This window comes from Nasonia vitripennis, chromosome 4 (genome assembly GCF_009193385.2).
Source record: "Nasonia vitripennis strain AsymCx chromosome 4, Nvit_psr_1.1, whole genome shotgun sequence".
Classification (NCBI taxonomy): domain Eukaryota; kingdom Metazoa; phylum Arthropoda; class Insecta; order Hymenoptera; family Pteromalidae; genus Nasonia; species Nasonia vitripennis.
In genome coordinates this window covers 29,982,097-30,007,209 of record NC_045760.1, presented here as the reverse complement: position 1 = coordinate 30,007,209, position 25,113 = coordinate 29,982,097, and the positions used below count along the sequence as shown (strand labels likewise).

At 42.6% G+C, this 25,113-nt stretch overlaps 3 protein-coding genes across 8 annotated transcripts; 1 reads left to right on the top strand and 2 right to left on the bottom strand.

The window, feature by feature from the left end:
• The first annotated feature begins 1,494 nt into the window (after positions 1–1,494).
• On the top strand, positions 1,495–13,862 carry LOC100122973 (neuroglian). 4 transcript variants are annotated; one of them, XM_031930839.2, is made up of 12 exons: positions 1,495–2,004; positions 3,978–4,073; positions 4,331–4,463; positions 5,217–7,093; positions 7,176–7,532; positions 7,614–7,875; positions 7,962–8,282; positions 8,375–8,594; positions 8,672–8,828; positions 8,904–9,176; positions 9,444–9,533; positions 9,966–13,862. In XM_031930839.2, exons 2-11 carry the CDS (start codon positions 4,019–4,021, stop codon positions 9,530–9,532), a joined length of 3,744 nt encoding a protein of 1,247 aa, XP_031786699.1. In that variant the 5' UTR covers positions 1,495–2,004; positions 3,978–4,018; the 3' UTR covers position 9,533; positions 9,966–13,862. The 4 variants fall into 4 exon arrangements, with proteins under 4 accessions (XP_031786699.1, XP_031786698.1, XP_031786696.1 ...); XM_031930838.2 differs by having other exon boundaries at positions 9,441–9,533; XM_031930836.2 differs by lacking the exon at positions 9,444–9,533.
• On the bottom strand, positions 13,318–20,440 carry LOC100122981. Its single transcript, XM_001606539.3, has 2 exons — positions 19,438–20,440; positions 13,318–19,357 (listed from the first exon to the last, which is right to left on the bottom strand). Exons 1-2 carry the CDS (start codon positions 20,141–20,143, stop codon positions 18,882–18,884), a joined length of 1,182 nt encoding a protein of 393 aa, XP_001606589.1. The 5' UTR covers positions 20,144–20,440; the 3' UTR covers positions 13,318–18,881.
• A 20-nt stretch (positions 20,441–20,460) lies between these two features.
• LOC100122991 lies at positions 20,461–24,934 on the bottom strand. 3 transcript variants are annotated; one of them, XM_016989919.3, is made up of 5 exons: positions 24,893–24,934; positions 24,756–24,828; positions 22,619–24,674; positions 21,027–22,549; positions 20,461–20,950 (listed from the first exon to the last, which is right to left on the bottom strand). In XM_016989919.3, exons 4-5 carry the CDS (start codon positions 21,745–21,747, stop codon positions 20,466–20,468), a joined length of 1,206 nt encoding a protein of 401 aa, XP_016845408.1. In that variant the 5' UTR covers positions 21,748–22,549; positions 22,619–24,674; positions 24,756–24,828; positions 24,893–24,934; the 3' UTR covers positions 20,461–20,465. The 3 variants fall into 3 exon arrangements, with proteins under 3 accessions (XP_016845408.1, XP_031786701.1, XP_032455193.1); XM_031930841.2 differs by lacking the exon at positions 24,893–24,934 and having other exon boundaries at positions 24,756–24,885; XM_032599302.1 differs by lacking the exon at positions 24,893–24,934 and having other exon boundaries at positions 24,746–24,828.
• Positions 24,935–25,113: the final 179 nt, after the last annotated feature.

Sequence of the window (25,113 nt, the reverse complement as noted above, 5' to 3'; positions counted from 1 at the left end):
TGTTCTAACGTACGTTGAGTCGATGGTTTCGCTTTGCTGAGGAGATCCCATTGTCGACGACAGACGCGAGGCATGTGATGAGGTAACGTAATTTTTTAGTCAATAGATAAAGAATATTATTTATAGTAGAAAAATTGTTAATGTTTAGATGGACCTTGAAAAAATTCGTATTGAAATACGTCATGCGAGTAACAGGGTGAAGTTCGTGATAATGAAACACGATCTTGATTAGGTGTTATTATATTCCCAGTGTATATCACGCGGTATCAAATTCGTGTGCGTATGTGTGTGTGTAACTCTGAAAGCCCCGTATAAACGCGTCGGCGGTGTCGTCTTCTTCCGGTCAAGTAAAGTTGCACTAGTTTCGAAGCTTTTAAATTTAACGGATAAATTCGTGGACGTTACGCAACATGGAACTACAATAACTATTGTTTAAAAATTCAAATTTTACTTATAACTAGAAGAAAAATTTTGTTACGTTTAAAAACAAATTTTATTATATTTTTTTTTTTTTTCAACAAAAATCTCTCCAGCTGTGCCTAGATTCCATCCCGTACGCATATAATTTGATTAGGGGATAACAGTAATTACGGCAACCGTAACGAGTGGCTAGCTCGGCTGGCATTCAATACACTCGATGCATGACCGTCGGGCTGTGATTCGCTTTTGCTTTTTTTTCCGAGATATAGGCTTCGGAACGAGCGGTACTTTGGCGTTGCCGTTCGTTTTATGCGCGAATATTTGTATTTCCCGCGCAAAATTTGCATCTTCGGTTAAACTCATTTGTTTCGATACTTATTCAACAAAGTACGTGACTATATTGAATTTGTTCAAAAATTCGTTGGTCTAACAACAAACTTGTAATCGTCAGTTTGTTGTTGTGGCGGAAGAAGCGCCGATAACGAGAATTTTTTCTCCTCGTGATAATATAACTTATCAAATAAGAAGTTTCATAATACCCAAAGTCAAGGCGATTTCGAAAGTTATCCCTTCATGCTTGGATGGGGGAATTTTCATTTCCTTTTAATATCGCCTACACTATAGATCTTTGACCCCAACGTCGTGGGTAATCTAGTTTTATTAAATTCTACGCTCTTTGAGAGAATTGTACGCTTTCCAGGATGATACATTTTTGTCTATTATCCACATCATTTGAATTTTCAGCAAATTCCAAGAAGCCTTAATTTTTACCATATATATTTGAATCTTATTTTAATCCTAACAAAACAAAAAGATACTTCTGACTCATATAAACTCGTAATCGATATCAACCTCTCACCTCCTAACCTCACTTATTCCTCCTCTCTCTCTCTCTCTCTCACTACTTACGCGTCTGACATCAGCGCACGCACACATCAGCATCAGGACTCATTCACTCTCTCAGCCTCTCCCACTCGCGCATCGATCATACGCACAAGAAAGCGCAGACGACGCGGAATGCGAAACATACATATATCTATATACATAGCGAAATTCGTAATTTCGCGCCAAATCACCGGGACCCCGCCCCGAGCGTAGTCTGCAGCGGTGCGCGCGCCGCTCCTATGAATCGGCTTTCTCGAGCAGCTGCGGTGGGGGTACCGCAACACATCGTGTATATATACTGTTGCAGTCCGCGTACTCAGCCCTTGAGGGGCGACAGAGACGGAGCTATAGCCGTAACACACTATAGTAGATACAGAAAGGTGCGCGTATACAATACGAAAGAGAGAGAGAGGCGAGTTATAACGGTGCTCTATAGTCCAGTTCAGTCGGCGGCGCTCCGGGCAGTAGTAGTGTCTATAGTGAGTGCGCGGAGAGTGTACAGTGCAGTGCTGCGTGCTGCTCTGCCGCGAGTCAGTGGTTTTCCTCGCCGAGAGACGACGATGCCTTGGTCGCGCCGAGTGTGAGAGAGAAAGATTCTCATCGTCCTGGACGCAATAACGACCGGGACAAGCCTGTACAGGACAGAGACGCGGCGGCGGCGGCGGCGGCGGCGCATCGAGCAGCAGCTGCGGACTTTCGGTGAGTCCCATTATGTATACCTATGTCCTGTGTCTCGTACAAGGCCCCCCCCCCCCCTCGTGCGCTACTATACACAATGCTGTGCAGTATAGGTACGGGGACGCCGCGCCGTTTAGTGCAGCTGCCCCGGGAAATCTCGTTTCCCGCGAGAGAAAAGCGCAGCCGCTATATAAACCTTGTATATTCCCTTGACATCGGCCCTTGTCTCTAGAGACCGAGAGCGATTTGACAGGCGCGTCGCGCGCGCGCGCGATCGATCCTCCCGCGCTCTCGTCGTGCATTACACATACCGAAGACGAAGAAGCAACGACTATACGCATACGGAGAGCATAAGTAGTACTAGCTTAATTGGCCGTTCTCGGGGCCCGTACGCACGCACGGGTGTTGGCCGTCGCTGCCGTTACACGTATTCTCTCTCTCTCTCCTGCTTCCTTCGAGCGCGTTGGGAGGAGGAGGAGGAGGAGGAGGTGAGCGAGCCACACGGGAGTGTATATACGCGCGCGATGCCATCGCGCTCACGGATTTGTGTATTGTATCGTGACCGCGCGCCGCTCTGTGTATACAGCAAGGATAACGCCGCGAGGAGAGTTGAAAGGATGCCGACGACGATCGTCACCTGCGAGGCCCTTCTGTGATATTTGTATAGGTAGATATATACCGGCCGTTTTTTTTTTTTTTTTTTGTTCCTTCACGCTCGCTGACTATTCTTTCCCCGCAGCACTTATAGGCGTGTACCGTGTGTGTCTCGCGGAGACACGGAGTGATAGACCTTAAGGGCCCCCCCCCCCTTAGCGTGCATTACGTCGATTTCTATTTCCGGACGATGGTGTCACTTGGTTTCGCTTTTTCGAGGACCTGAATTACACACTTCGCCCGGAGCTACATATACTATATAGGTATACTCGTAGCGAGCGGCGATGAGATCATCCTCGCGAGCGCGCGCGCGCGCGCGCTGGCGCTTCGCGCAGTGCCATTAAAACGAGTTTGGTCGATGCTGCGCTATATCTACCTGCCTGGATTTTTCGGCGGATGGCGTAAACGAAGCGCAGAGAGCGTGTGTGCTAATAAGAAAAAATAACAGCCCGCACGCTCGCCGCCGCCGGGAAGCCTTGACGGCGTTCGATATCGGCTCTACGAAACACACACACACACACCTATATAGGTATATACTCGCGCGCGACTGTCCGTTTTTTTCTGCTTCCATACTCGATCTTAATTGAAGTATATACGGCGGCTCGACGTCGTTGATTATACCTACACGGCAGCTGCGACGCGTAAAAGCCTCGCCTATATTCTCGTGCGCCGCTGCATCGGTGTTTGTTTATGTTTCGCGTTCGGTTTTTTAAATGACCCGGGGATTATTGCCTCCAGATGTATACTGTGCTGTGCGGGCGCGCACTGTGTATTATGCCAAGTCCGCGAGTTGTGCAATGTCGGAGGAGGACGTTGACGTCCCAGTTTTACTCCGGCCCTTAAACGCTCGTTGCGCAAGGGACTTCTCGAGAAGCGTCGTTTGCAATGTTGAACTAAATAGAAGTTGTGTGATTTATATATTTTTTATCTCCGCGACTTCCGCTCGTGTATGCGCGATACTTTTTTTTTTGTTTACTCGACGTTTGTTTTAATGTATTCAGTAGCGACTTATTATAAATTTAAATTTATTGAAAGTACTCTGCCGGCTATTGCGGTAGACCTGACGTGAATCAGAATATTGCAATGCGAGGATTGTTTGCGCTGCATGGGAAAAGTTTGGTCAGTCTATTTTAGTGATCACCTTGGTCCATCAGATATCTGTTTTAATAAAATTTCCTTGACCTTGCCCGCCGCTGTCTGGTTGGCCGATCAAAGCCTGTCCACTTCTTTGAGTGTGATGCTGGCCTACCGTTGTGCAGCAATCAACTCGATAAATAGAGCTTAGCTCTTACAATGTAACTACTCTTCAATTGTTATTTCAATTTGAATTTTCCTTTTAGGTAGAGAGAAAGAGCGAGCAAGGAACGATTAGCAAGCAAAGATGAGGTTCGCGGCGTGCATCATTGCCACACTTGTGCTGCATGCGGCGGCTATAAGTGAGTATGATTATGATTGACTACATGTGTGTCAACACTTTGATTGATTTCGTCTGAATTCATTGAATAATTTTAAAGCATTTGCATGGAACAGTTCCCAAAGGAGAGTTGGAATTAATGCTTTACACTCTTCCTTGTTGCTATATTTGTATTAGAGTCCATTGAACTTGATCGCTGGAAGATGTTTCATTATTACCTGTGAATTATTTCTGCGAATGCGTCACTTCCTCCTTGTAATTTGCCAAATCTTATTTTAGCACAATCTCCGCCAAGGATATCAAAACAGCCTCCTACAGATGAATTGCTGTTTCAAGTGGCACAAGTCAGCGTCAATGAGAATGAGAAACCATTTCTTGTCGAGTGCGAGGCTGAAGGAGAGCCAGCTCCTTTGTGAGTATCCTATTTTTATTAATTAAACAAAGTTTTTCTAAGTTAATTTATAACAAACAACGTGTTCTAATGTATAAGTCAATTTATATCTTGAAATGTCAAAACATTGATGATTGCTGCACAATACATCGTAGTATTCATTGATTAATTTTGGCATGTATCAATTGTCTGGAATTTCAATTGGTGCATTCATCTCCAAAAGTCTTTCATTCAGGAGATTCCGCTTTACCCTACCCAGAACCTACGGCTACATTACAGTGAAGCCAGAGTAACTGGTCTTAATTACTTGGATGACCTCATAGCCTCTGGGAGTTTAAACTTACCACTACCACTGACAAAGATACTTTACTTGCTCAGTGTACACTCTTGCCTGGCTCAATGGGAGTGGTCATTTCTCCATTACCTACTACTTTCCTCGTTGGAAATTGATGGAATTGAAATTTTGCATTCTTCTAATTATGGGCATTTCACGCTTGACAGAACCTTAACTCAATCAAAATTTTCCAAATGTTTAATTGATTTAACAACTAAAATAATTTTACCAAATTTTATTTATTTCATATTTTATTTGGAAGGCCACTTTTTACAATGTATGATCTCATGCATTGATACCGTAGCACAAAAACTTATAAAACACATCAAATCTATTGTTTTTATGAATTTACGTAACGATCCTTAGAAACAATTGCGCAACAAGAACATTCCCAAAGATCGCACAAAGCAAAAACTAATCCGTTTTCCGTATTTTCACAGATACGAGTGGATAAAGAACGGCAAAGACTTCAAATGGCAAGCCTACGACGACCGTATATCGCAGCAGCCGGGCCGCGGTACTCTCGTGATCTCGAAGCCACGTGACGAGGATCTCGGACAGTACCAGTGCTTCGCAAAGAACGAATGGGGTATCGCCACCTCGAACTCGGTCTTCGTGCGCAAGGCCGAGCTGAACTCCTTCAAAGACCAGAATCCAGTGACCCTGAGTGTATCGGAGGGCGATCCCTACAAGCTGACCTGTCAACCACCGGACGGCTGGCCTAAGCCCAACGTGTACTGGCTCATACAGGACCATGCCGGTACCATCAAATCCATCAATAACTCGAGGATGACTCTCGATCCGGAGGGTAACCTCTGGTTCAGCAACGTCACGAAGCTAGACGCCTCGGACGACTATTACTACGCCTGTGCAGCCACCTCGCTGTTCAGAAACGAGTACAAGCTCGGTAACAGAGTTCTCCTGAACGTCATCTCCACTGGCTCGACCGCGAGCTCGAACAAACGCGAGCCCGTCAAGCAGTACGTCAGCAGGAAGAACGAGGTTGCGCTTCGTGGTAAAAAGATCGAGCTGTTCTGTATATTCGGCGGGACGCCGTTACCATTGACAGTCTGGAGTAAAAACGGCCAGAGGATACGACCGAACGATAGGGTGACAGAAGGAAATTACGGGAAGTCGTTGATTATAAAACATGTGAACTTTGACGATGAGGGAACGTATACGTGTGACGTATCTAACGGTGTGGGTTCAGCTCAGTCGTACTCGATAAATCTGGAAGTGTTATCGGTGCCGTACTTCACCGTCGAGCCCGAGATCGTTAACGCTGCCGAGGACGAGACGGTCGAGTTCAAGTGCGAGGCTACCGGTGTGCCCAAACCCGAGATCAAATGGATTCACAACGGTAAGCCCATCTCCGAGGCACCTTTCAATCCAAGAAGGAAAGTTACGCCTAACTCCATCATCATCGAGAAGTTGCTGAAGAACGACACCGGTAATTACGGTTGTAACGCCACCAACTCTCTCGGTTACGTCTACAAGGATGTCTACGTTAACGTGCTGGCACTCGAGCCCGAGATCCTGCAACCGCCTATGGACGAGTCGACCGTGGATGGTAAGACCATCAGATTGACCTGTCGAGTATTCGGTGCTCCCAAGCCCGAAGTCAAGTGGGTGAGAAACGGTCAAGAGCTGACCGGTGGAAGATACAAGATCCTGGAATCCGGTGATTTGGAGATAGAAAACGTTATATTCTCGGACGCGGGCGAGTACAATTGTCACGCGTCGAACAAGTTCGGAAAGGTAAACGCGACAGGCTTCTTGGCAGTCAAAGAACACACGCGCATAACGGACGTACCGGAAGATTACGAGGTAGCAGCCGGCGCAACGGCGACGTTCCGATGTAACGCGGTGACGGATTCTACTCTGGAATTGCATATCGATTGGTTGAGTAAGGGTGAGCCTATCGATTTCGAGGCCGAGCCCCGTTTTATTCGCAGTACCGACTACTCCTTGATGATCACCAAGACTACGGAATTGGACTCGGGCACTTACACCTGCGTGGCTCGTACTGATCTTGACGAGGCTCGAGCACAAGCTACTCTTATCGTACAGGACGTCCCGAACTCGCCCACTTTGCTAGGCGTGTCCTGCACGTCCAATCAAGCCTTCGTCAGCTGGACCCCTATGGGTGACAATCGATCGCCGATCCTACGATATGCCATTCAATACAATACGTCTTTCACACCCGACACTTGGGAGTACGCGAAGGATCATGTTCCGGCCACCGAGCAGAGATACGCAGTGCAAATGTCTCCCTGGGCTAATTACACTTTCCGCGTCATCGCGTACAACAAAATTGGTAAGGGTTATACTTTGAGTAAATTTTAGAATGAAGATTGACTCATTTTCAGTATATTAAAACATTGTGTGCTATTTAATAGGACCGTCCCAGCCGTCGCAGCACAGCCACGTTTGTACAACCTTGCCGGATGTACCTTACAACAATCCCGATAACGTGATGGGCAGAGGAGACGACCCGCAAAATCTTGTCATCTCGTGGACCGTGATGCCGCAGATAGAGCATAATGCACCCAAGTTCAAGTACCAAGTGTACTATAAACGTGATATTCCAGGAGAAGACTGGAGAATCGAAGAGATCACGAATTGGAAGCAGAACACGTTGGTGATCAATAATCAGCCTACTTATCAAAAATACAAAATCAAGGTTGGTGCGCTCAACGAGAAAGGAGAGTGTCGCGAACCGCCCCAGGAAGTGATTGGTTACTCTGGAGAAGATGGTAATGTATTTTTAATTATTTTTGCGAACTAGGCGACGACTAAAATTGATAAAGTTTAACAACGAAAAATTTCGATTTCAGTACCGACGGCGTCGCCTGGTAATTTCACTTTAGTGGAAGTGAGGTCAAGTACAACTGCCTTGTTGTCGTGGACTCCGGTTGCCGAGGAAACGGTGAAAGGTGAACTGAGGGGTTATAAAATCGAAACATGGACTGACAAGGACGGAGAACCCAATAACCCAAGGGAACACAATGTCAAGGGTGGAAACAAGACGTACGCTTTGGTCACTAAGTTCATTCCTTTCAGCAAAAATTTCGTCAGAATCAGGGCATATAATGGAAGGTGAGAATCAACTTGCATTCTTTAGTACTTTGCATATGATGTCAAAATAAAAATTTGCGCTAAAATTGATGAATCGACCATTGCAGATTCAACGGACCACCTTCTGAAGTTCTCAGCTTCGAAACTCCAGAGGGAGTACCGGGAACTGTTATGGGCTTGGAGGCCTATCCAGTTGGCTCTACGTCAATGTTACTGAAGTGGAAGAAGCCTATTGAAATAAATGGTATTTTAACGGGCTACAGAATCTCCTTCCAACAAGTTAACGGTTCGAAAATAGGAAATGAAATGGAGAGGCATCCACAAATCACCGATCCCGAAGCAACAAGTGCTAAGTTGGCTTCCTTAATGCCGGAAGCTAAGTACCGCATTAGCGTTCGTGCCACTACCGGAGCTGGACCTGGAGAACCGTAAGTTTCAGTCGATTAATGTGCTTGATAACTTTAATCTTACAAATAAGTTAAAAAATATTGATTTGCTTTTAAATTTTCGTATCAATTAGTTTCTTCGTGGAGAAAAGAACACCAGCTTCAAGACGCCCAGATAAGCCAACCTTTTCGTGGATCAATATTCCAAAGGAAAGTGGTTTATCGAATGTTAGAATCACTTGGGAACAGAAGACCGATGGTTTTGCAGGAAGTCACTTTTTCGCTAAATACCGTTTGAAAGGTGAAACGATCGAAATACCAACTGATGCCGAAAAGTTGACCAACGAAATCGAGGTTCGATATATTATTGTTGAAATTAAAATATAGTCAGTTCATCATAAACTAACGATATTTCTTTAATCGAACTGTAGATCCGCGGACTCGAAAGCGGACGTACATACATCGTGTCTATCGTTGCCGTTGATGGAGACTACATGACTGAAAGCGCTGCGCAAGAAGTCGAAACGAGCAATGAAGGACCATACATTCAAGCTCAAGAAAACGTTGCAACTGCTGGCTGGTTCATTGGTAAGCTTCGTTTAAAATAATGAAATAGTTCTTGTCAAAAATAAAATGGTACTCAACTTATGACAATTCTCTCAGGTATGATGCTGGCCATTGCATTCTTGCTCTTCATTCTCATCATCGTATGCGTTATCAAACGCAATCGAGGTGGCAAATACGCAGTTCACGAGAGAGAATTGGCGGCCGGTCGTGGCGACTATCCTGACGAAGGTGGCTTCCATGAGTATTCGCAACCGCTTGACAACAAGTCTGGCGGCGGAAGAGCCTCTCTCGCATCCTCGTCGCATCACGATGGCAAACACCCAGAATCAGATACCGATTCGATGGCGGAGTATGGCGAAGGCGATACGGGTATGTGTCCTGACCTTCCTTCCATGCTAGCTGTAACTTATCCTTTAGATAATTTAACATCCATAGACGTGTTATGTTTTTTATTAATTTTTGAGCAGTCAAGAGCAAATTTACACATAAGCTCGATGTGCGAATGCCACACGTCATCGTTACCTATTTCGAGTCACCTGCTCGACATAACTTGATTTTGCATTTTTTACATCCCGTTTAATCGTCATCTGTCCTACCCATTTGTTTCTTTTTTGTTGCTTGATTTTCACATAGAAGGTATGAACGAGGATGGGTCATTCATTGGTCAGTACGGTCGGCATCGAAAGCAGCCTCCTAGTTCTCAAGCGTTTGCCACGCTTGTTTAAGGTAAGTGACGAAGCACATTTTTTTATTTTTTCACTATACTTATCAATACAACAAATCACGAGATGTTAATACAGATATACAATTCAAATGCTTCAAAATTGTCACACAATGTTATACGTTACACAGTCATTCTCTAACACGTTCATTGTTATACTATCAACAAAAATAAAAAAAGTTCGAGTCCTTATAATATCTTCTGTCAGCATAAGTATAAACAAAGTTTTTATGGCTGTTCTAAATGTTCCTATAGAAAATCTGTTTTCTGCGTTCCGATTCTCTAGAATATTAAGTTATTACATAGTAAGCTCTTGTTGCTTATCGCATTAAGAACAATCAAGCTTTTGTAGACAACTGCATTGTAATAACGTAATATTTTGAAAACGTATGAATCGACAAGTTTATTGAAACGAGCATGTTTTCTCTTATTCTCAGGACGTTTCACGGAGGACGGATCCTTCATTGGTCAATACGGACCGAAGGGTAGGCCGGTAGAGGAGATTCCACCACCTATACCAACGGGCACAATGGCTACTTACGTGTAACCACCACGCATCAATTAAATCATGAAGCTGCTCGGCGCCGCCACAATTCTTCAAACGCATTAAAGAAAAATGAAGGGAGAGAGTCTTCAACTACGATTGAGGTTCACTAATTTTTCATCTCTCGCCCCGCCGCAGAAGCTGCTGCTATAAACAATGCATCTTGCGCTGGGCGCAACGTCCACTCTTTACTGCCAATTAGAAATCTCGTCTTTGGGGTTTTATAAACACGACTTTCACGGTACTCTGCCCCCCACATTTTAGGCTCTCCCTCGCGCCAAGAGGGAACGAACGATATCGTTTTACTTCGAGCGACCTCGTTTCTGCTAGTTTTCCGAAATTCGTAGCCCTTTTTATACGATGATATATGAGTATAGGACGTTAGAAAGAAAAGAGAAGGGATGAAGTGAACGAATGAAACGAAAGATTGATAGAAAAAAAATCATCGTCCCATACATATGTGCATACGCGTAGCGTAGCTTTTTTTACACGAGTAATCGAAGAATGTATTAACGTTTTTCTCATTTGCTGGGTTGGACTTATAAAACCCAAAGACCAATTAGATTTTTCGTAGCGTACAAACTATTATCGATACGGAGACGGTGTTTTTTCTTTTCGTTCGCTTTTTTTAAAAGAAAGTAAATTCTAGCTTCGACGCAACCGGTATAACGGTAAGCAGTACCGGATGCGCGCTTCGCCGCTGGAAAACGCCTGCTTATTACAGGGTACCCAAGTTATGTTTGCATTGTTTTAAATATGTATGACAGGTTTTTGAGACTGCATCGATTATTAATCCTTAGTAGGCAAAAAAGTATAAATTGCTATTGTTCTGAATTCGCTTATAAAAAGTTGAAAAAAAAAAATTAAGAAAAATTGGTTGAATTAAGAGAGCGTCAATCGGTTTTGAATTTAAAATAAATATATATATATATATATATATTTACGTTGCGAGAGCCCGTTACAGTAGAGTGCAGTCTTTAAAGAAAAATTGGCTTAATAAAGAAAGTTGTCGGTAAATTAATGCGCTAAACGCCTTTATCGCTGTCCGACTCTTGACTGAAACGTACTATTGAAACTTGAAAGATGAAGGAGATAGAACAGAAAATGAAACCTAGCTAATCATAACTTTGATGTGGTACTTTCGTTGTATCGACTTTTTACTCTGTAGACAGCGGGTCAAGAAAACAAACTCTTAGCAAAAAAAAGGGAAAAAAAATACAAATACGAATAATTCATCGAGTACAGTAGGAAAACGACCGTGCTCTCAGACTTTGCCTTTTGCAAGGTGTGAAAGTGCTTTATGGATAGATATAAATGATAAAAAAAAAAAAATTAACTATTGATATTATATTGAAAAAAAGAATTATTGTAAATGCACTGTAGTAGTTAATCGAGAACACAGGGCCTCTAATCGTTGCTTTTTGTACGTGAAACGCGCTTTAGCTGGAAAGAGGAGACGAGAACGAGTTTTTTTTAATTTTTTATTATTATTTTTACAAAATGTTTATAATAACCTTCCCCCACTTTCTTTCATTATTCTTAACGACAATGAATATAGAAATATAGTGCTATATGATTATTTAATATATTAAAATGCATTCAGTATATAGAGACATATATATATATTATATATTAAATTTTCAAATAAAACGTGGGCTCCTGCGTAGGTTCCCGCGAAACGAAAGTCATTATCATACCGGAGCAGCTATACATATAACTATAATTTATAAATGACTCTAACAAGCAATTATTGCTATTACTAATGTATTGCGTTCCATGAAAAAAGCGATTGCTCTTTCAAAAAAAAAAGATGTCAAACAAGCTGTGCATTCGTGTTCGATATTTCAAAGAAAAATTGTATCGCACATTCGATTGCGCAAAAAGCCTGAACCTTTGTGAAAATTTTACGAATAATTTCGTATATTCAAAAACTTATCTATAAATCTTTCGTTGGTAATATTATGAATTCAAAAATTTTTTGTTTTGTACTATCGTACTCCTCGGTTTCGAATCTCTTTTTAAAAAAAAGAAGAAAACGAATATATCTTGTTATATATATTATATATATATATATGACCGTCGAATCTCTGTTAGGAATAGTATGTAAGCCATGCGCAGCTGACTTTCCTTCAAGTGTAAACTTCCAGTATTTTCATACGAGTGATTAGCGATGGATTTTTGATAATTACATTTATAACGACGCCTTTTATCTCATGTACACCCGCCCCTCATTGTTTTTTATTCTCCAATTAACTCTTACACAACAGCTCTCGCTTCTTTTTGCGTGGAATGTCTTTTGCATTTTACAGTACAAATCGAGGAAACAAAAAGAAAATGAAATAAATAATAATGGTAAATAATAGCAAAGAGGAAAAAAGCGAAATATCAATTATCTTCAGATGAGACACGTATTAACGAGTATATAAGAGAAAGTATATAAAGCAAGAGAAGAAACGAGATCAATAAGCCATCGACTTAACGCACGCTTGCGATTGAGGAAACTATATAATGCCGAATATGTCCTCTCCCATGTCTGTTATTTAACACCACCATAATGTTAAATCAAGGGACAGGCCAGGTGATCGTCGAGAGTGTCGAACAAATTATTTTTATTAAATTAGATGTTACTTTGCGAAATTCTTTCAAAGAAAAATTTCGATATTATTAAATTTGGGAAACGAAAAGATATTCTTAGCTTTTAAGTTTAATTCAGAGCGTTTTATGTATAAGTTATGCGTAATTTAAACGAAGAGTGTATTTTAGAATAAGTTTAGGTTGTACAAATCTAGAGATATTTATTGAAGGCAAAATTTAAGAATCTCAAGTCGACTTTCTATAAAACAAAGAAAAAAACCTCGACGATCAAACCTCTGCAGTCTCTTGATAAATATATATTATATATTACGATTATATACATATTATTTCTCGACATAATTGTAGCTCGTACTCATCGCGCGTTTATTCGATTGTACATTACTCTTATTAGCCTTAAGAGATCGATATGTTGTTTCGCTGCGTTCGACACTCGGTTCGCTCGGCTCTTTCTCCTTCTTCGTCGTCTGATGGCGGCGAATTAACGCGGAAGAGTGGAACGGCCGAGCGACGGCGCGCATAGTTAAGTCGATAATTTTTCTACGACGTAATAGGGAAGGAAACAAACTAACTGCAGAAACATACATTACAGATAAATCATACCGAAAAAATGCGGTCTCGATTTTCTCCATAAACCGCTGTCGCTTTTTTTGTCCGATGAAAAAAATATGTCTATCCACACATACACACACGAGCATAAAAAATTACGCGCCTTCTATACATGAGAATGAACATAGAAAGGAGGAGACAAGCGATGAATCATGCGTAATTTTTATGTACAATCTCACCCAGCCCTTACTGCGTTGTATAACGATTTTATTGTAATTTAGTCGAAAGTGTATTAAGTTTTTACCTTTAATATCTATTTTGTAAGATTTTTTTCTCGTTTATGTACGGATGTATTAATTACCATCCCTCTTCGCCGTGTCTCGGATAGAAAAAGAAATTGGATGGAAGTTTTATCAACCGAAACGATTTTTCATAGTTTAGGTGGGCTCTGAAGATATTTTAAAATGGAACCACTTATGGCAAGCGATTACTAGTAGAATGACACATAGCATATTATACGCAGCCTTAATCTCGTGCTACGATTTCGATCGACTTCCATCTGATTTCTTTTGCACCGAAGACTGCGAGATTCTCAAGTGTCGCGCATTCCAATGATAAAATGAGACGAAAATAAATTTTTTTAAAATCACATTGTCGTGTAACATCTACACTCTCACTCACGTCAATAAAAGAAGGAGGAGGAAAAACATTGCATTTTATTGATATCCGTCATCTGGCTCTCACCAGTAGTTTAAACCACGATTTGTCAGACTTTTCTATTTTTATACACAACTTACTTACGTGTTCATTTATTTTCAACAGGCAGGAGTCTGCTCACTTCACGTCCAATCGAGCGAGCGAAATATCAAGCGCAGTATACACATATAGGTATACCGAAACCCGAAAAAATCAATACGTCCCGAGGAAGCATCGGCTGCAAAAAAAAAAAGAAGACAGACCCCCTGCAGCTTCTTTTTCTTCCCTCCTGCACATCAACCGCATCATTTCTACACGGCTCCCTCGCACGAGGAAAAAAAACCGAAAGAATAAAAATCTCGAAGAAAGGAGACTATACTCGAGGCCGACGATTATACACACACGGACACGTGAGAGAGAAGAGAAAAAAAATGAGAAGAAGGATCCTGGTCGTGAGAGAATCGACGGCGTGCGATAAAGGATATTTTGTAATGTCTGCGAGAGATGTGACCGATAATGTAATTAAGCGGGACAGGTTTTTAGCGGCTCATCTTTCTCTCTCTTTCTCTCCACTTGTTGATCGGCTTTGTAACGCGGTATATATATATATATATAGAAGGGATCGTTCACGCGCGATATCTTACGTTCGAGGGGAGCAGCAGAGACGGCAGCAAAAGAAGTGGTAATGCGCGGTATATGACACGCCGGAGAGGGAGACGGATAAGGAGAGAGCCGAGCTTGTAAAAGGCCGGCTTATATGGAGGGTTTTTAAGCAACGCCGACACTTTGCGCCGAACACGTGCGAGCGGAGAGGGTTCACGAGTGATGTGTAAGGACCGAGGGGAAGTTTGTAGTTTCGCGGTTATAATCGAGTGGAAGCTTTTTCACCGCTTTGAGGATAAAAATGAAGTACCATTTGTGTATTCACTAAAAAAGATCGTATAATATACAGGAGACTCGATCGTTTTGCGTAATAATACATCTTTCGTGCGCAGAACGCGCTGTACAGCTTCACGAAGAAGAAGAAGAAGAAGAAGAAGAAGAAGAAGAAGAAGAAGCGGCTGTCGGCTCACTCGTTTATAGCCGAGTCCAATTAGCTTTGCGACGGCTCGGCAAAAAGCGTTCGATCGAGAATAACCGGCATCGGGCCACTTCTCTCTCTCTCTCTCTCCCTCTTTCTCCTTCGCTTTCGCGGGACGATCCTCGGCGCAGCTCTTCTTTTGTTTCTCCTCGTGCTCATGTGTGTGTGCTATTCCGCGCGCTTCGACCTCTTGTGTGTATGTATTTAGAGATGCGGGATGTATATACGATGAATTTTTGAATTTTTTCTAGCGATATAGGGTTTTTTGGGGAGATTCTTCTTGTCCAAGTTTAGAGAGATGTGGACTTATTGGAGAAGATTAATTTTCATGATCACGAGATCAAAATTTTTTTTTATGATTTCGATAAATTTTATCAACATACTATAAATACCGCATACGCGATGAGCATAAAACAATAATCGTTAACGTCAAAAAAAAAAGCGTCATTACACAAATACCCTATATTCAATCGAAATAAGCTCGCAATATATCACGTCGAGCGTCACCGCGCAGTAGAAAAAGTCGTGCACGGCAAGCCATACACCATAATTGCCACCCAATTAAACCTACAATGTTTCTCGGTTCTCCCTCGACAAAAAAATCCACTGTGTGCGTGCGCGAGTCCAGTTTCTTCTTTTGCAGTCCTTCTGCAGCGGGAATTTTTCGCGGCGGTTCTCGCGCTTCCTGTGCGTAATGCCAGTTATGCAGGATTTTTTTGTCGAGGGAGAACCGAGAAACATTGTCGGTTTTAATTGGGTGGCGATGGCTTGTCGTGCACGACTTTTTCTACTGCGCTGTGACGCTCGACATGTTATATTGCGTTCTTATTTCGATTGAATATAGGGTATTTGTGTAATGACGCTTTTTTTTGACGTTAACGATTATTGTTTTATGCTCATCGCGTATGCGGTCTTTATAGTATGTTGACAAAATTTATCGAAATGATAAAAAAAAATTTTGATCTCGTGATCATGAAAATTAATCTTCTCCGATAAGTCCACATCTGTTGTTAGAGTACGCAGGGTTGAACAAATTAAATGTATACTTGGAGAAAGAATATGACAAGATTTATTAAAGGTACAACAATTACGAGTTTACACTATTGTGTCTCACACGGAAGTGAAGCGAGTAGACATTCGGTTTACATATATAGGCGTTCGTTTGAATCTTAAATCACGCCCATCGCTAGAAAAAATTTCATCCTTCAAAAATTCAAAAATTCATCATATATACATCCCGCATCTCTAAATACATACACACAAGAGGTCGAAGCGCGCGAAATAGCACTCAACAATGGGCCATTTGTTAGACGAGCCGTCGCTCGGTCCATCCCCATATCGGCACACGCGCAGAGGGCACAATGGACACTATTATCGGTTATTCATCGGCTATGGCTCTGGCAAACCTGTTGCCTCTTTCTCTCTCTCTCTCTCTTTCCTCCGAGAGTCTTGCCCTCGGGCTGGTCCCGCATGTGTATACATTTCTCGGCTGCAACTCCTCTCTCTCTCTCTCTCTCTCGAGTTAACCTCGAGTCTCGCGCGCTACTCTCGACGCGTTCAAAAATTGAGATATCGCGCGAGACAGACCCATGGCACGCCTCATCCGATCTGCCTTAATGACTCGGTCTCTATCTCGCTCGTTCGCTTGGTTATATCGAGGGGTTATTAGCGCGAGTGATCTGCCGGCATAAGGACGGCTTTGTGGAGAGAATTGGATTTTTTGCTGGCTTTAGGATTCACTTATCTCTTGATTGCATGCAATTGTCGTTTTAATTTACGACGAGACTTAAAGTTATTGGATATACTGCGAACGATGATTATTCAATTATACGAAGCAGGTGTTCATTGTTATTGGTATAGTGAGAGACTTGAAGTCAAGGATAAGAGCTGCGTCAAACGTATTTTCGCAGAAGAATAAATAAAGCAAAAAGAAGCCTCGCTGTGTTTGACACCTGTACGCGCAGGCAGAGCTAATATTTGAAATTTCAAAAGCGTAGAAATCGACGCGCCGAGAATTATGACTTTCCTCTCCTGGAAAACATACTTTTTCGATAAAGATATTGCTAATAGTTTATACAATACCGAGAACGGAAAATCTTCGGCTCTTCCGAAAAACAAAGCTCATCAAAAGACAAAAAGAAAAAAATCAATCTCACGATGCGCCGCCAAAATAACGAAGACACAAACAGTCCTATATCATGTGGCCCAGAGTAGACGGACAAGCGGAGAGTCGTGAGAATCTTTTCGAAGCTGTTTTTTTTTTTTTTTTTTGCCTTTATTAGCCGCATTATATTATACACAGACGCACGGGTTCGATTTGCCGCGTGCTAATTGGACGATTTAGTTTTTTGCTCGAGAGCGCGTTACTTGACACGTGATCTCTCTCCCTCGTCCGCTATTAACTTCGCAGGATTATGAGCAGCTCTTTAATTAAGTGATGATTATGCGGGCGGTGCGAGTACTTTATTGGTTTTTGTTTATTTATTGTTTATAGTGTATGCATTAGCGAATTTCGAAACCGCTATTTATATATATATGCGTGCGATGGTGTGTGTGTATACGTTGCCTTCGATCGACGGGTTTGGCGCTCGACTTTTACGTTTTTTCATCCTCGAGCGAGGGTGCCGAAGGTGTAGTAGTTTTTTACCGTGGCCCGAATCACGGCTTGTTTCGAAACTTCGGAAAGATTTCCGATGCGACGTGTATAGCCGCCGTACAATGTTGCGCAATTTTATAAGCGAGTTATAAAATTTTAGTAGTTTTTCGCAGGGAATCAGCTGTCAAATTTATAACTGTTTATCGATATTTGTATTTAAAATCCGAAGGCACTGCCGAAAGGTCGACGTTAAACAAAAACTGGTTTCTTATTAACCTGAAATACTTTCGTTATTTTGAAGCTTTTAAAATAAAAATTTCAAGCTTACATCCCGAAAAATTTTCATTAAAAAACTCGAGAAAATCCAAGTTAATCTTACAATTTTGATACGCGCTGCAAGACAAAGCCGTTTTGGACTGTCCGACTGTGACCATAGGTGGCGTAGCGTTTTTCCCTCATCCAAATTCGCGATCCCTTGGGCATATATACAGCGGTTTGTTACCTGCGCCAAACAGCATTTCGCAAGGTCTGCTGTATACTTGTGGGCCGTTCGTACTATAACTGCAGCCTAAGCTTTTTTAAACTTGACTAAATAAATATTCCAGTATAATTATCCATATTAATAGTGAGCTACCGCTCAACAACGATAAATTTATCGATATTTTTTCAAAAATCTGAATATCTCCTGTACAGAAGAAACGCAATTAGCGCCGCAACATCAATTTCGCAAATATACGCGCCGAGAAGTTATAAACGCGCATAGCAGTAGCAGCAAAATTGCAGCTGCTGTTGCGGGGCCTTCGAAGCATTTCCGCGCACATGCAAAAACCGCGAGAGCGAGCGAGAGCTGCGCACGTGAGTAATGACAACAACAATATGAGCGCGATAATGCACGTAAACGTCGCTCTCTCTCTCTCGCGCCTGAGCTGCTCGTAAAAGCGCCGAGAAAAGCCCGAGGAATATTATACAAATCCGAGGCGAAACGAGAGAGTTGCGGGTAAATGAACTGTCGGAGAGTTTGGAATAATTGTTCGAGGGATTTAGAAAATGTTCGTAAAATGTAATTGAGCGAAAGCACAAATTTTGTTATTTATCCACTAAGGTTATCGCTCCATTTTTTTTGCATGCGGTTATTAAATGCGTACCAGCAATAAATACGAATGAAATATTATCAACGGATCAGTAGATATAAATGATCGATGAAAAAATACTTGATGTGAAGAAGAATTTTATTCTAGGATAAACAACTTACATATTGTTGCAACGTAAAAAAATCTGATCAAAGAGAAGCCCAATCAAAAGACAAATTCACTCTTGCAAAGATCTTCATCGCTGACACATCTAACAACAAGATCCAACTTAGCATAGACATTATCGCAACATGCGACCACAAAGCAATACTCGTTCGCCTCGTTATCAAAGACCTGAAGACTCGGTGTTTCACCTCCACAGTTTCGTTCAGGCTCCATCTGGATAGTACCGAGGACTTTTCCTTGGTCATCGACTTTCGTCAAGTGATACTCGCTTCCACCGTATCCGATGGTGAACAATAGAAATCCTCCATCGGCCAAGTTTCGAAGCGCCAGGTATCTCACGTGAAAAGTGTACGTTAGCGACGTGTTCAACTTGAGCTCGCCCTCTTGATCGAACTGCGAAACGTTGACGCGATGATTATAGACAACAGCAACGCCTATCTTCTCGTGGGCAGTTGATTCCACCTTTTGGAAATAACCTATTTGATCATGGTATACAGCCAACACTTTGCTCCAACCTATGAAGTAGTTCCGAATATACGTACGTTATTATTATAGTTAAAACGCTACTGTTACGGTAAAATGTTCAGTGACTTACCGTCGGGCTTTATCAACGACGTTACAATCGAATATCGATCGAAGATCGAAAGCGAGTATCCGAAGTTCAGGAAAGCTTGTAGCTTTGAATCCGCAACAATCGCTCGATAGTCCTCGTCTCCAAATCCAAGCCGCGATAATTCATGGTTTGTCCACTGAGAGAAAGTCACCTTACCCTCCACGTCGATGTGATATTTGTTTCGTACGTTAAACGAATTGGACACGATAAGATCGAAAGAATCCTCGTAGGCTGCGAAATACGCCCAGCGGATACTAAATAAGCTTTCCTTCAGAAGCACGTATTTGCTCTTGCAGGTGCCGAAGTCCAAGATGATGCATTTTATCGGTAATCCTTTTGTTACCTGTTTTGACCAGAAGATCACGGCCCTTGTCGAGCCGAACGGGTAAATTTCCAGGTCGTCATCGGTGTTGATATGCTCCAGTGTCACTGAGCATGATCTTTCCGGCTGTGTGTCCTGTGCGGCTGTGCAGTTTCTCTCGAATTTCTCGTCGTGAAAATTGCACAGTAGGTAGGTGAGATTTTGGTACTCGTCGCTTTGTCGGTACAATTTAGGGTTGAAAAATATTTTGGAGCCGTATGGAAAGTCCCAGTGCTTTTGGTAAGCGATTCTCTCGTTTGCGCTGGTTGTGCTCGCGAAGAAACAGATGATCGCAAGCAGTGCGATTGATTTTTCTCTTATAGACATGGCGATTCGAAGTGTACTTTGTACGAGGTCTTGTGTCTCACTGATCGACGCCGTACGACTATTGAGACGACTTTTAGTAGTGGTGATCTGGTTTCACCCCACGATGATAAGAAAAATGCGGTTGTGAAATTAGTCGATAATCTACGTAATGCTACATGAAAGAGATACGTTTCTGGGTTTCTTGAAAACATTATATCAGCAGATTTTTCTTCAATTCTCCATTTTGCCGAGTTCGAAGTAGATCGTAGATAATGACGTAGATAAATACCATTCATTAATTTTATCCAGGGTAGGAAACTACAAAAATATTACAAAAATGCGATCAAACTACCGTTTTATTATCGGAGAAATCTTCGTCGCCGAAACATTTCACAACAAGATCCAAGGTACCATGATCGTGACATACGATCACAAAGCAATGCTCTTTCGCCTCGTTATCAAAGACCCGAAGGCTCGGACGTTTGTGTGCGCAGTTAGGTTCCGGCTCCTTCTTGATAGTACCGACGACTTTTCCTTGGGCATCGACTTTTGTCAAGTAATAAGCGTCGGGATTACCGTCACTGGATCCGATGGTCCATAATAAAAATCCTCCATCGGCCAAATTTCGAAGCGCCAGAGACTTCACTTCCTTCACGTCGTACGATACAGACGTGTTCAACTTGAGCTCACCCTCTTGATCGAATTGCGAAACTTCGACCACATTTGTAAGGGCATATGCAATGCCTATCGTTTCGTGAGCAGTTGATTCTACCCTGATGAAAGCAGTATTCGAATACTTCTTGGATACCACCAACACTTTTCTCCAACCTATATGGAACAATTCAGAATAAGCTTATTTCATATAGTCAAGATTTTGCAAGACGATAAATATTCAGAGACTCACCATCGGGCTTCACCAATGATGTAATAGTAGAGCTAACATCGAAGAACGACTTTCCGAAGTGTAGGTAAGCTTTGAGTTCCGAATCCGCTGTGATTGCTCGATAAGCCGTAGCTGAAGCGAACTGCTCCATGGTTAGGTAGTTCTTCCACGAAGAGAAAGTCACGTTACCGTCCACGTCGACGTGATATTTGTTGTGGCCGTTATTAATCGTGCTTGAAATCGTCACGAGGTCAAAAGAATCCTCGTAGGCTACGAAATACGTCCAGCGGATTCTATCGAAACTTTCCTCCAGAAGCACGTCTTTGCTTTCGCAGGTGCCAAAGTCCAGGATGATGCATTTTATCGTTGATCGTTTCGATAGCGAGTAGCGTTCGGACCAAAAGATCACAGCCCTTGTCGAGCCGAACGGGTAAATTGCCAGTTCATCGCCATCGGCTCTGAAGTTTTTCAACGTCACCGGGCATGACCTTTCCGGCTGGGTGTCCTGTACGGCTGTGCAGTTTCTCTCAGATTTCTGAAGGTCGTCGGGCTTATCGCAGATGACGTAGGTCAGGTTCTGGTATTCGTCGCTTGCTTCGTAAGATCTGGGGTCGAAAAACAGTTCGAGTCCGGAAGGGAAGTCCCAGTGCTTTTTGTAAGCGATTCTCTCTTCTGCTTTGATTGTGTTTGCGAAGAAACAGATGATCGCAAGCAGTCCGATTGATTTTCCTCGTGAATACATGATGAATCGTAATGTACTTTATAGGAGGTCTTGTCTCACTGGTAGACGCTGTAAGACTAGATGTATTCGAAGTGCGGTGGTGATCTGGTTTTGCCCAACGATGATAAGAAAAATGCGGTTGTGAAATTATTCGATAATCTATTCTGAGGCTGTCGCGGTATTACGATAAATACATGCAAGAGATACATTTCTGGGTTTCTCGAATGGTTATTATTAAAACATTATCAACAATTTTGTTTTTATAATTCCTCATTTTTCCAAGTTTGAATTCATAACTTTTATTCTAAGAATCGCACAAAAGTACAACAACTACTAGAACGGAATGAAAGTGTTGTTTCATTATTGAAAAAATCTTCCTTCCCGATGACGCACACCACCAAAACGTCCGCCTGGGCAGGTTCCAATTTCATTTCCTTCTCGCGATCGCCACACGCAATCACAGCGCAATACTCCTTCGTCCTGTAATTCTCTACGACCTGTAGTCCCAGCGATTTATCTTCACAGTTAGACTGAAGTTTATTCTCGACAGTACCGACGACTTTCGTTAAGATGTAAGTGTCGGGGTTCTCGTACACGACCCCCTTGTATCCAACGGTGAACAATACAAATCCTCCATCGGCCAAGTTGCTAAGCGCCAGATTGTACACGAGATCCTCGTGTTCCACTTCGATCGAACTGCGAAACATCGACGAGATTATTGACGGGAATGGCATTGCCTATCTTCTCGAAGGTTGTTGATACTGCCTTGTTGCTGAAGTCTACAAAAGACCGACGGTATTGCGCCAGCACTATGTCATCGGCCCTGTGGAATATATGATTTAGACTATATATCACATGTTTTGTATAAGATTTAGTGAGCGTAAGTACTTACCACCCGATTCCATTAGGGTTATTCGATTGACGTACCAATTATCCTCGTAAGCATAATCGAGGTATAGGTAACCGATCGCTCGATAAGCCATATCTGAACTCATCCGATATTTCGTCATGTTCGTTCGAAAGTTCAAAAGAATCGTCGTAGGCCATGAAATACACCAGCTCGATAATGTGGCTATTTTTCCGCAGAAGCACCTCTTTGCTCTTGCAAGTGTTGAGGTCCACTATGGTACACTTCAGAGATCGCGGCTCACTGCGATAGTCCGATCACACGATCACAGCCCTTGTGAAGCCGAACGGGTAAACCTCCAGGTAGTCGGAGCCGTGGGTTCCGTTGTTGAAGGTTTACAGCGTCACTGGACAAGACCTTTCGGAGTCCACATGGTGAACCACTAAGGTCTTGTTTCACTAGTTGACGCCGTACGAATGTCGAGTGTGACGTTGCGTATTCTCCGGTGATTAACCATTTAAAGTCAGAAGTGGCGCCGCGAAATACACGCGGTATACCTTGTGAGGCGGCCAAAATCGGAACTGCGCCCTTTTGTTGCTGGATGAATTGGTTTATGTGACATCACGCTTAACGAGGCGAATTAAGGGATAATGGCTGCGAAATGGTTTGTATTGTATGCGGAGGATGTTGTCGAGCGATCAATTTGTACCTTTGCGTCATTGGTTTTTTTTTTTCGAACAAATAAGTTTTATAAGTCGTATTTTTTTTTTCTGTTTTATTAAAACTATAGTCGGAGCGTAAAAGAAGCTCTACATTAGTCCCATCCCCCTGAGTCAACAGTCTCTGTATAAGCAGCATATCGAACAATTTCACAACCGTATACTATTTTATCACCCTCGAGAAGAAAAAAAATCTCCGCCTCTTGCGATAACTCGCAAAGACGCCTCGACAGTCGTGCGACGTCGAGCAGTGAGACAAGACGTCCATATTTTGAGTCGCTAAATATCCACCATGTCTCTATACTCAGAAGATCAATAATATTGCTTCCGATTCTCTAATTCGCCTTGAACACCAACGCGGAGATAAGAACCGTGTACGAAAAGCAACGGAACTTCCCATTCGTTGGACCCGAGCCAATCTTCAACCGAGACTTCTACAGCAGCATCGACGAATACAAGAATCTCATCTACGCCCTGTGCTACAACCAGGAACCCCATAACTCCTCGTCGGTCGTAACGTTCTGATCTCGGCTTCGACGGAGAATCACGACGTGATTTACAGGAAATATCACATCGACGCGCAAGATAACGTCACTTCCGAGGTGGCGCCGTGGGTTACGCTTCCGGGGGTTTCGATGAAGTTCAAGAGCCCGGCTCTCAGATTCCAAGCAATCGAAGAAATTAATTGCAGTTCACGGTCGATAAAATGTTTTGAATAACTATAATTCATGCTCAAAAATACACGTTTAAATCAATTTTAAGCAATATTTCAGTTTTTAAAAAATTATATTAAAATCTCACGAGTCTCAAACTAAATTATAGTCATTTAAGAAATTGTAGCAACCCATAGGGCAGAATCAGATTTTTCAGTAGGACGTGAGCTAGTCCATTTTACATAACATATTTCAAACGATTATTCCATACACAGGATCGATCAAATTATTGGCGAATTTCTCCACGAGCCTGTCCGGTCTATTACATAAGACAGTATCAACGGCCCACGGGAACATAGGTGTAGCTCGATACGACAACTACCGCGTCGACGTTTGGCTCTTCGATCAACAGGGCAATCTCAAGTTTAACACGTCGGTGTCGTGCGGTTCAGCAATTCCGACAATTCGCAATTCGGCAGATGGAGGACTCGTGTTGCTCACTTCCAGCCCCGCCAATGACGACCTGTTTTACTTGACGAAACTCAACGCCGAGGGAAAAGTCGTCGGTTCCATCGAGAAGTGGCTCGCAACTGGCTGTGGTAATAACCGACTTACCCTTGAGCTGTTCGTGAACGAGTATTGCGCTGTGATCAAATGCATCTTTTCTTCCCAGCCAGAGGGTGTATAAGGCTGGTCTGTGGGTGCTGTGCTTTATCGACGATGATTTTTCTGAAAGTGCAAAGCATTGAGAGTTAAGCATTGTATTAATTAATAAACTAATTAATAAACGTGATACCTACTATCTCTTACTTTTCTCTACTTCTGTTAATTCCAGACACTATAATTACTGATCCAACCGAAGCATGTATTCCTTGTTCCGATCCTGAAAAAAGCAGGTATAGTAGAACGCGTGAAAAACGCCCCCGCAGGTATAAAAAATCGTTTACCCAAAAGAGAGTAGTCGAGCAAAAAGCAACAGGATCGAAGTCGTCCCTTTTCGATGAAAAAGAAAGCACATATCACACACGGGCACAGGTTCATCGGAGAAAGAGGCGTGAAAAGGGCGAGGAGAAGAGAAAGAACCACAGAGTTACGCGGCACTTCGTATACATTATATTATACAGACAGGGACGCATAATTACACGTATACACAGGAGAGTAAATCCCG

Bases quoted from the DNA above. Each gene is read 5' to 3' on its own strand.
- LOC100122973 (XM_031930836.2), top strand. From the start codon at position 4,019: ATGAGGTTCGCGGCGTGCATCATTGCCACACTTGTGCTGCATGCGGCG. The intron at 4,464-5,216 runs GTGAGTATCCTA...GTATTTTCACAG, and splicing joins GAAGGAGAGCCAGCTCCTTT to ATACGAGTGGATAAAGAACG. The intron at 7,876-7,961 runs GTGAGAATCAAC...CGACCATTGCAG, and splicing joins ATCAGGGCATATAATGGAAG to ATTCAACGGACCACCTTCTG.
- LOC100122991 (XM_016989919.3), bottom strand. From the start codon at position 21,747: ATGTATTCACGAGGAAAATCAATCGGACTGCTTGCGATCATCTGTTTC. The intron at 20,951-21,026 runs GTGAGTCTCTGA...TGTTCCATATAG, and splicing joins ATCATTGGTGAAGCCCGATG to GTTGGAGAAAAGTGTTGGTG.
- LOC100122981 (XM_001606539.3), bottom strand. From the start codon at position 20,143: ATGTCTATAAGAGAAAAATCAATCGCACTGCTTGCGATCATCTGTTTC. The intron at 19,358-19,437 runs GTAAGTCACTGA...ACTACTTCATAG, and splicing joins GTCGTTGATAAAGCCCGACG to GTTGGAGCAAAGTGTTGGCT.